Source organism: Neofelis nebulosa, chromosome 17, assembly GCF_028018385.1.
Source record: "Neofelis nebulosa isolate mNeoNeb1 chromosome 17, mNeoNeb1.pri, whole genome shotgun sequence".
Classification (NCBI taxonomy): Eukaryota; Metazoa; Chordata; class Mammalia; order Carnivora; family Felidae; genus Neofelis; species Neofelis nebulosa.
This window is the reverse complement of record NC_080798.1, coordinates 31,600,985-31,612,220: the sequence shown is the minus strand read 5'-3', so window position 1 is coordinate 31,612,220 and position 11,236 is coordinate 31,600,985. Positions and strand designations below refer to the sequence as shown.

Sequence of the window (11,236 nt, the reverse complement as noted above, 5' to 3'; positions counted from 1 at the left end):
TCTGTGTCTCCCTCTCTCTCTGCCCCTCCCCCGTTCACGCTCTGTCTCTCTCTGTCCCAAGGATAAATAAAAAACGTTGAAAAAAAAAAAAATTTAAAAAAATCCCCAATTCTCTCCGCCCATGATGAACTTATTTATTTATGATGAAGCGAAAGATCAGTAAGTATTTTAAGTAACATTTTTAAAATTTCATCAACTAGGGAAGGAAATAACATGATAGCCGTAATTGATCTTTGTTTGGAACATGCTTCACATCAAGACCAAACGTTTTGAGGGACACAAAAAAATCATGTAAAACTTTCATTTCAATTCATTGAGGAGAGGAAAAAAATGCCATATAAACAGAAAAGGAGAAAATTTTGTTCTATTTTTTTCTCCAGACTGATTATTGACACTATCTCTTCCCCAGGCAGAGTTCTCTGGAAGTCACCAAGGCCTCCACCTAGGAGACAGCTGCGGGATGGCAGGGCTTAGCTACTCTAGCTTGTGAGGTTGGCAACAGACTGAAAATAACCAAAACAATCATAATGAATTATAAATTAGAAAATTATTCTGCTGCTAATTAACATGGAAGAGAGCACTTGACCTTTCAGAGCCTCATTCTTCCTATCTGTAGAATGGAGTGATAACAGCAGATTAGCCAAAGAGTCGAGAGATGGTAACGCCATGGTAAAATATGTTACCTTTCAAAAGTCACCTATCCACTCCAAAACTTAGTTTTGGCATCTGTGACTATAGCTGGGCAAGATGATCTCTAAGGTCTGTAAAGTCTTTTATACTAAATAAAAAAGCAACACCCAAATTTTAGATGAATATGGCAAACTAATCTGGTACTATGAATTGCTGTTTAAAAAGAAGAGTCTGATGGAAGTTTTCTCTTATGGAAGGAAAAAAAAAAGAGCTGCACAGTCTTTACAGTGTGACTACACAGCTTGAATTTCTCCTTGTGTTTATGCAATCTTAGTAATTCAGGGGCACTGGGTGGCTCAGTCGATTAAGCATCCGACTTGAGCTCAGGTCGTTTATCTCACGGTTCGTGGGTTCAAGCCCCACATTAGGCTGTGCGCTGACTGCTCAGAGCCTGAAGCCTGCATCAGATTCTGGTCTCTCACTCTGCCCCTCCCTCACTTGCACTCCGTCCCCCTCTCTCTCTCAGAAAAATAAATAAACATTAAAAAAAAAAATCATACTCATTCAAACCTTTTTCACTGCTTGGTACAGAGTCCAAGAGGTAGAAGCTGCACAAAGTGTTAACTGATGACGAATACGTTCTCTTTCTGAGTAAACTCCAGGCACCATTATCAAGGTTGATACCTTAGTAATCTGAATAGACTCTCGAAGACTGCCTTGGAGCTTGGGACTTAGGCCACACTTGTCAGACATATCACAGCGTAGGGTGGCCAGGTGCAAACAGTAGACCCTCTCTGGCTATGAGCAGCCTTGCCCTCAAGCTGCTATACAAATACTACCTTTTTCTATCCGTGCCTTGTCAGGATAAAGCATGGAAAGTACTGGTTTAACGTGTGATCATTGTAATGTAGAAAGGATCCTTACTGTGAAGAACCGATGGAACAAAGATTTGTATCAAGTGTGTATGTTTTACAATGTAACCATTGGCAAACCACTATCACACCATAAGTATTAAGATTATTTTGGGGCGCCTGGGTGGCTCAGTCGGTTGAGTGGCCGACTTCAGCTCAGGTCACGATCTCGCAGTCCGTGAGTTCGAGCCCCGCATCGGGCTCTGGGCTGATGGCTCAGAGCCTGGAGCCTGCTTCCGATTCTGTGTCTCCCTCTCTCTCTGCTCCTCCCCCGTTCATGCTCTGTCTCTCTCTGTCCCAAAAATAAATTAAAAAACGTTAAAAAAAAAAAAATTTTTAAAAAAAAAAGATTATTTTAAGGATAGGGGCGCCTAAGTGGCTCAGTCAGTTAAGAGGCCTACTTCAGCTCAGGTCGAGATCTCACGGTCTGTGAGTTCAAGCCCCACATCAGGCTCTGTGCTTGCAGCCCAGAGCCCGGAGGCTGCTTCAGATTCTGCAGAGCCCAGCGCGGGGCTCCATCGACCGTGAGATCATGATCTGAGCCAAAATCAAGAGTCGTACACTTACCCGACTTAGCCACCCAGGCGCCCCAAGAAAGAGTTTTTATCTATACCTCATATCTGAGACTATGCTCCACTAAAAATCTAAATTATTTGTCATATTTAATCTACTTGAAACTCTAGTTATTTAATTATTTTGTAAGTGTAATCCAATCATGTAATTAAAATCATGTCTCACTTTTAACAACGGGACTAGACTTGTGAAGTTGCATGTAACGACTTTTACAAGAAAAACTGTATTTTTAGGGCAGCAGCAAAATTTTTTATTTAAAGGAATCTCATTCATGATCACTTCTTGACTTACCTTTGTTTAAATGTGAATTTTCTTATTGAGATGGAATAAACCAAAGTGTAGAACATTTTGATTCACACTCACAGTCTCTGTGAGTCACACAAATGAAGATCAGGTTCAAAATGTAAGGGCAAGGAATGTGAATGGCTAATGGAAAAAACATTTTTTAAATCTACATCCAGGGATGCCTGGATGGCTCAGTCAGTTAAGTGTCCGACTTTGGCTCAGGTCATGATCTTGCAGTCTGTGGGTTCGAGCCCCACATTGGGCTCTGTGCTGACAGCTCAGAACCTGGCTGGAGCCTGCTTCAGATTCTGTGTCTCCCTCTCTCTCTGCCCCTCCTCCACCTGCATTCTGTCTTTCTCTCTCAAAAAAATAAAACATGAAAAAAAATTTTAATAAAAAAATAAAAATAAAAGTCTTTAGCCAAAATATGGGGGGGAGGGGGCGGGGAAGTTAAGTCATTGAAATCTCTTTCCTTCATTCATACCTGAGTTTATATCGTAAAGCCCTGAATTGAAGACTTTGGTTCTTTCAGAATGACTTTAGGAGTTATAAATCTAAGTGGAGTCAAATTATTTCTAGGTCATTTGGTTTCCATAGCAGAATTTGTTTAAGGGGCAATACTTACTGCTGTGTGCACTTGATGCCAATGATACTCCCTTGGGCAATGGATTTCTAAGTCTCTGCACTATAGAGCTCCTGTATCTCAGTACTTAGGAAATTTTCTTATATACACATTCCTTTATGATAGCAAATCAAGAGTCCTTCTTTATTAATTTCACTTTTATAATCTTGCTGATTGACTTTTAGGTATTCGCTTCCAAGATATTGACGTAGCAGAAACTCTACAACCCATGCTTACAAAACATGGCAACAGTTTACTTGAAGAAGCCAGAGGAGAAATAAGAAATTTGTATGTATTCTTTTTATGGTCATTTTAGAGCTTTATTTATTGATTGATCATGTCTTTTTTGATCCCTCCCTTTCCTTTATTTTAAATACAATTGGCTTATGTACAAATAATTTGCTCCACTAAATACATCTTGATCCATGGGGTAAGAACAGATATTATAGAACATGTTTCCAATAAAATGAGGCAAATGAGCAACTTAACCGACTGCATCAATGGAGGGGTTTATAGAATAGTCTCTGTATTACAGTTTTCTCCCCAAAGGAATGGCGTAAAGCCCAGTCATTTAGAATAGTATAAGCTTTAGAGGCAGCATTTCCATGCTTAGAAAAATCACACGTAATTTTTTTTTTAATCCCGAATTAGCCTTTTTGCAGTTAAAAAAAAAAAAAAGAATTGGAGGGAGTGGCTTAAAAGTTTGGAGTTATCAAATACATATGGATTTCAGATTTTGTTTCACTGTGATTCTATAGCACTGCATTCTTCATCATACTCTGGTTTTGAAAAAGTTACTTCTGCCGCATCTAGCTTACCTCTCCAGTTAATGAAAGCCTCATGGCTTCAGTGTCTGTGAGTCACAGCAATGAAGATAAGGCTCCACCTTATCGACAGGCCTTTACCTGGATCATCAAAAAGTAACCATTCTAAATGAGGAAAGAAAACATAAAACAAAGCATCACACTTTAGACCATTGCTTAAGAATAGTGTGGGCTTCAAACTAGGTCTTTTGAATATTTTATTTTATTTTATTTTGAATATTTTAAATACCAGTCACAGCCATGACTATCCTGTAAAGGAATAAAACCAAAAGATTATACCTAATCTTGTTACCTGCCAATAGTCTGAAAAACCAGGTTCATACCAGTTTCCTGAGGCTCATTATGCCGGGATACTGCCACCCATGGTAGAGATAGATAAATATATGCAAAAAACCTCTGTTCTGTTTTGCAAATTTCTTGCGCCCTCTCTCTCTCTCTCTCTCTCTCTCTCTCTCTCTCTCTCTGAAGTGTTAATTTGAGTGATCTATGCATATATACATAGGATAGAACAAAAGCATATAAATTATCTATGACCAGGTTGTGGAGGACAAAGTAGGTAACCCAATAACAATACTTACTGAATTGAAGTGAACCAAAGTCCAGGTTATTGCGTAGGATATTATTATATAAAAAGCAACATTTTGAATTGTTCCATATGCACTTCTAACTCGTCACATTTAATCTACCATTCACTATGTCCAGAGGCACCTAAGCTAAAATTTTTAACTCTTACTTGCTCTTTATTATGAAGGACTTTCTTTGTCCTGATCTTAAATACTGCAGATTTTTCCTCAAACTACAAATTCTTGTAAACGTTCTTTATTTCAGAGAAAATGTTATTCAGTCACAAAGAGGCCAGATAGAAGAGTTAGAGCACTTGGCTGAGATCCTGAAAACTCAGTTGAGGAGAAAAGAAAATGAAATTGAGTTCTCTCTTCTTCAGCTTCGAGAACAGCAGGCTACAGATCAAAGGTATGTTAAAACAGAAATCTCACTTTGATAAGGTCAAAATTAGTTTAAAATACTTTATCATATGCCATGGAAGGATAAGTCTAGTCTATTTTAAAAATCATGTCTTCACTTAACATTCTTCATAGAAGCCGCTCTAACTACTAACTGCTATCAACAACTCTGTATAAGGATGTTTCTCCCTAACCTACTCTGGCTCACCTTGTTCCCCCACTCTTTGGCCCCTTTTGCTGCATTTACCATAACTGTAGGAAGTTCTGATGCCGTCCAGTTGCACCCACCGAGAGAAAGGTGTGTGACAAGGACCCAGCTGTTGGCATGTCTTATGAATAAGTCCAGCCTCATTTGACTTTTTTTTCAGCACTAAAAGTGAGTTCCGTAATACGGTACCAAGTTGTTGGGGTTGTTTTACCCCAAAAAGATGCTTGTCACCTCTCCTAATATTCAGAATCTGCTTCAAATTCTGTTGATTGTCATGGATGACAGTGGAGCCCCTCCGTAGTCTACTTGCTGCCCCTTCAGTGTTGTTGTTTTATAATGTATACAATGTTCTTTTCCATCCTCCTTTGTCAGGTTTGGTTCTAATTCCTCTCCCTCATTTTGTATTTCCACACTGTGTTTCCAGCAAGACTCTTCTTACCATGTTCCTTCTTGAATTATTTTCTCCCCTTTGTTCCTTTTTTTTTTTTCCTTTTGTTTCCTTTTCTTTCCTTTCTATTTCTTTTTGTGGACCAAGGAGACCTAGAAGTAGAGGGAGTGGTATTTTGAATTTCCAGGTACCCATCACTTAGCTTAAATGATCACTACCATGATCCCGATCTTGTTTAACCTATCCCTTCAACTTTGTTTTCTTGAATTAATCAGCCTCAGCCAGATGGGATGTCATCTCACGTAGGAATACTCTAATATAAATCTCTGATAGGGAATTTGTTTAACATGGCACCATGCCGTTATCACATCTAACAAAATTAATTGCAATTCCTTAATATTCTCTAGTACCCAGTCCCTACTTAAACTTCCCTGAAGCTGTCTTGTCCTGTTTGTCTGAATTGGAATCCAAATGAGGTCTACACATTGCATTTGCTATCTCTTAGGTCTCTTCTTTCTCTCTTAGTGTCCTTCAAATCAGACCTCGAGCCTCTATTCGTTTTTCCCCTCTCCAGTGTATATGATGTCATGCTTATGTGGCTAAGTTCTCATTTAGAAACACCAGTATGATTTTCTAGTCTTTCATTTCAGATTCAGAGTTTAGTCCTCCTTTAACAAACTGACTTGACACGGTAATATTTGAAAAAACTAGGAAAATATGCCTGTGAGACTTGTTTTAAAAACAATAAAGTGGGCTGAAAATATACAAGAAGCTTTATATTTCAGAGACTCAAAAGATTAGTATTCTCTCTGTTAATTTCTGTTCCTAAAAAGTTATGTGTAAAATTTAATTAAATCATCTAATGAAATTCTATATGTTTAGTGATGTTTATATACCCTTCTAAGGGCAGGGCAAAAGAAACATGAGTCTTTTTGAGAATTATATTAGGGGATGTAATGTGAACCCTGATTCTGAACCAGCTTGAATACCTAGAAGTCATCCATGTTCCCCCAGGAAGAACTGGTTTAGACTTGGTCTGATTGGAAAACCAAGACATGATTCCTTGTGAGGAACAGTGCTGAAGGACCAGACCCCAACCCTGAATATGATCTTAATAAATTGCCAACAACCATATTTAAGACAGTAGCTAAAAATGAACATTCTACACTTAGACCAAAAGCCCAAGCTTGGAGCCCATCCTTAGCACCTTTACTCGACAGCTGAGTAGCAAGGTTATCAGAGACCACTTTCTGTGTTATACTTCCTAAATTCCCAACGAGTAGGATGGATACTGTGTTGGCCATTTCCCTCTTCCAAAGGGATATGATCACCTAGGAACTTGAGTGTTCAGTTCATTGAAATGGAAATCCAAAAGCCCTTCAATCCTAGGACTAGAACAGCGGAAGAAATAGAGTGATAGACAGGTATGCATGTTTTCTCCTACGAATATTGTCAGCAAGAGACACCAACATATGCACCTAGATGAGTTTACCTTAACAACTAAACTATGGCCCTCCCTCAGTAGCAGTTTCTTTTGTCACATCAAGAATTGGAAGTAGTGGGGCGCCTGGGTGGCTCGGTCGGTTAAGCGTCCGACTTCGGCTCAGGTCATGATCTCGCGGTCCGTGAGTTCGAGCCCCGCGTCAGGCTCTGTGCTGACTGCTCAGAGCCTGGAGCCTGTTTCAGATTCTGTGTCTCCCTCTCTCTCTGCCCCTCCCCTGTTCATGCTCTGCCTCTCTCTGTCTCAAAAATAAATAAACGTTAAAAAAAAAATTTTTTTTAATAAAAATAAAAAAAAAAAAGAATTGGAAGTAGAAACAAAATGAGTATTACAGGTAAAGGAACTTTTGCTGCAGAGGCCAAAGAAATAAACTTTAGTAAATAGCATATTGTTCCTTGAAATACAGTTGTTGAAAACTGAAGAAATGACTTCCAATAAAGGTCTTTAAGTCTTTTTTTCTTGTATGTTTACACATAGCTCAAAATTTTATGTGTCACAGCAATTTTTTGAGACTAATGGAAAACTGTTGAAAAAAATGTTGGGGAGAATATAAAACTTGGTATAATTTACTGTAAAGAAAAATCACAAAATGGAAAACATATTTAAACTTCTCTTTCACGGATACATTATTTCAAATTTGAAATTCTAGAAGTCTGATCAGGATGTTGGGCTCCTTGTTCTCAAACATGAACCTAACGTAGTTGTAATCTTCAGAGTGCAGTGCTTGATATTTATGGCAAAGAGCCTTTTCATAGAATATTACAGAAACTCTTCGTAGTATGTGTTTAATAGACCAGTTTGGTTTGGCATCAACTTGACATAAACTGTTGGTTATCCAAAGCCCTTAATTGCTTTGAAGTAAAAGCCCAGTGCTGTTGTTTTTTATTAAAATCATGTTTTTTCCTGTGATTGTGGTCTATTTTGGAAGACTGAGTTGTGATTTTTGCATATGTTCTACATAATGCCTCATTAGCAAAAAATCTTGTATCATTTACAAGTAGCCTGAATGTCTGTGTTGTTTTGAACAAAAATCCATATTAAAATTTAAACAATATAAAAATGCACATTTTCTGCTTATTAAAAAGGCCGTCTTAAATTAAATGCAAAGCAGTAACCAGTGAACACATGTACGTGAACATTAAAATCAGAATGATTTTACCTTTTATTGGCTTTTTCAACTCCAAAAATATTTATACTCTTACCAAATGTGTAACTAGTTTGTACCAAGTAGTTTTTTTTAAGTAAATGTTACAGTGTTTACCTTCTTAATTAAAAATCATGTAAGTTCCCTAATATCCCAGTGGAGGAAATTTAACCTATAAATGTTCCAAACACTCTTGACTTGCCCTCTTCCCTTTGGTTGACAGCGGATTGTCAAATCTCAAAACAGAGAATCCTTTTGCAGCCATGCAGTGTCAGAAACAACTTGGCTTTAAGGGCCCCATCTCTCCCCTCTAGGCACACGCAGGATTACTTCCTAGCTCTCTTAAGTTCTTCCCCAGCCTTTTATTTTGAAAAATTACAAACCTACAGAAAAGTCTTAGGAATAGTCGTGTGAACACTCACACGTACCTTTCACCCCTTCGCATATTTGTGAATGACACAAGCCTCTTCTGCATCCTGCACGTGAGGCCTTTTCCCTTCTTCCTCCTCCTCTCTACTCTCTCTCCCTCCCTCCCTCCCACCCCCAATCTGAGTTAGACGCATGTATCATTTCACCCTGTGTACACTTCTAAGTATCCTCTAGGAGCAAAGATATCCTCCTAAGTAACTACAGTATGGCTATCACATTCAAGACATTCAACAATACAGTAGCATCACCTAATACACAGTCCACATTCAAATTTCCCAACTGTATCCCTTTATAACTCTTTTTTTTTTTTTTTCCCCCAATAGCTGGTTGTGGTTTGTTTTGCTTTGGTTTGATCTAGTATCCATTCAGGGATCATACATTGAATTTAATTGTCCTGTCTTTTAGCTTTCCATTATTCTGGAGTGGTTCCCCATTTCCAGCCCATTGATAGTTGTTTGCAGAACACCCCTCAATTTGTATTTGTCTGATTGCCCGGCCCCCTAATTTAGAGGGCACATCTGGTCCTTGGATGGAAGGGTAACTGGGGCCGGGGATAACCACGCACACATTATTACAGGCAGGTGATCTGTCATTTTTTAAAAATATATCCACCAAGCTTGGACTGTTGTTTGAATACCTTAGAATTTGCCCAATGAAAAGTATCGCACTCAAATACCATTTCTTTCATCCCCATGTATTTTATTATTAATATTATCTAAGATTGTCCTGTGATAGCAGCTTGACGTATTTTCTCAGCCCTTTAACTGAACCACAGAAATTGTCACAATTAATAGTAAAACCAATGTGTTAGTGCACAGTTGAGAGTGGAGAGAAAGCTAAAACTAGGAACATCTCAGAGGAAGGAGACCACTTAGAAGAGTGGGAAGAATTGATCTTTTAGAATTGGATTTGACTGTCGGCTCCCTCACATAAGGACTCTGGCCAAATTCCTTACTTCGCTAAGCCTCAGTTAGCTACCTCAACTGTGAAATGAAGCGATTGAAACGGGCAAGTGGTCCTTCCCTACCTTTTAAACGGCAGCTAATTTTATCCCTAGGGAACTCGTGTCTCTGAAAGATTTTGTCTGCCGAATAAGCAGCATTTATTAATTTAATCAATTCAGTGTGCTTTTTTTTTATTCATCAAAGACCTATATCATGCCAATCACTGCTTCTGATAATTATGAGATAACCTGTTTTATTGAACTGACTTGGTATAATTCTATCAAAAAATAAAAACAGGGGCGCCTGGGTGGCTTAGTCGGTTAAGCATCCGACTTTGGCTCAGGTCATGATCTCGTGGTCCATGAGTTCGAGCCCCACGTCAGGCTCTGAGCTGACAGCTCAGAGCCTGGAGCCTGCTTTGGATTCTGTGTCTCCCTGTCTCTCTGCCCCCTCCCCACTCATGCTCTGTCTCTCAAAAATAAATAAACGTTAAAAAAAATTTTTTTTAATAAAAAACAATACAAAACCTTCACTTTTGCAACTTAGTTGCTGTGAATCTCTATTTCCCATTGGGCTTTTTGATATATTAAATATAATTCTCAGATTCCCATTACTAGCTGGAATCCATTAAACTTGATCTTCAAAATGATCCTTTTAAGAAAATCAGCCAGGATTTCAGGTCTTCCCGCCTCCAACCGGTCCTTCAGAGTCTTCCCTCCATTTTCATAAAAGAGTGGTTATATGCATGTGGAGCTTGACGTAATGTTTCTCTCCATTCCTTGTGGGTGTCAAGAGTGGGAAAACACTGAGCTCTGATTTATATTTTGACCCACCACCACGAGAAAGGTATGATCCAGAGGCAAACAGACACAGATGAATTTTTTCCTTTATGCAATCTTAAAACAGAGAGCATTATTTTCACCTATGAAGGCAGGTAGCAGTTTAGAGCAAAACGGTTGCATTTCAAATAGACTTTCCTCAGCTATTTTAGTAAAGCCATTCCATTTAGTTTACTAGCAACCTTCTGTAATCTTACTCAGTATTGTTACTTTGCTAGTGATGGTTGTCTGTGTATCCCTAGTAAAAGCTATAAATGACCTACATTTCTTAGGGGCGCCTGGGTGGCGCAGTCGGTTAAGCGTCCGACTTCAGCCAGGTCACGATCTCACGGTCCGTGAGTTCGAGCCCCGCGTCAGGCTCTGGGCTGATGGCTCAGAGCCTGGAGCCTGTTTCCGATTCTGTGTCTCCCTCTCTCTCTGCCCCTCCCCTGTTCATGCTCTGTCTCTCTCTGTCCCAAAAAATAAAATAAACGTTGAAAAAAAAAAAAAAATTTAAATGACCTACATTTCTTGTAACAATAAACTTACATAATGTCTGCCACCGTTTAAAAAAAAAATGTACCGTAGAGGTGTTTTAATTTTAAGGTTGTTTTCAACCAACCTAAGGTGGTTATCCCCCAAGTTCAGTCAGCCTAAAACTATTATTCAAAAAGAGCCTCTCCATTCTGTCATAAATATTTTACTCAACTACTGTCCCAAATCTCATAGCCTAGCTTCTGTATTCTATAGCCCTCTCTTCTAAATGGTGTTAAATACTACATTATAACATTTTTGCGTCAAAAAAATCAAGAGGCTTTCTTGAGCATTCATAATCTTTACTGTAACAGAGTGAAATGGCAATGGAGGTTCGGGGGGGTGAAGTGAGAGAATTATGTGCCTGGGGAATGAAGTATAAGAAACTTTCACTGGAGGAGATTTTTGCCTCTTAAGATTTCATATTAGACTATACATTACATAGCTCCACTGAAAGTTTTTC

General features: G+C 38.7%; 1 protein-coding gene across 3 annotated transcripts in view; it reads left to right on the top strand.

The window, feature by feature from the left end:
• Nucleotides 1-11,236, top strand: part of RPGRIP1L (RPGRIP1 like) — a 95,334-nt gene that overhangs the window by 9,250 nt on the left and 74,848 nt on the right. For all 3 annotated transcript variants that reach the window (XM_058708754.1, XM_058708752.1, XM_058708753.1), the window contains exons 5-6: nucleotides 3,207-3,309; nucleotides 4,674-4,817. In XM_058708754.1, coding sequence (XP_058564737.1) covers nucleotides 3,207-3,309; nucleotides 4,674-4,817 — 247 coding nt within the window. The remainder of the gene's footprint in view (nucleotides 1-3,206; nucleotides 3,310-4,673; nucleotides 4,818-11,236) is intronic.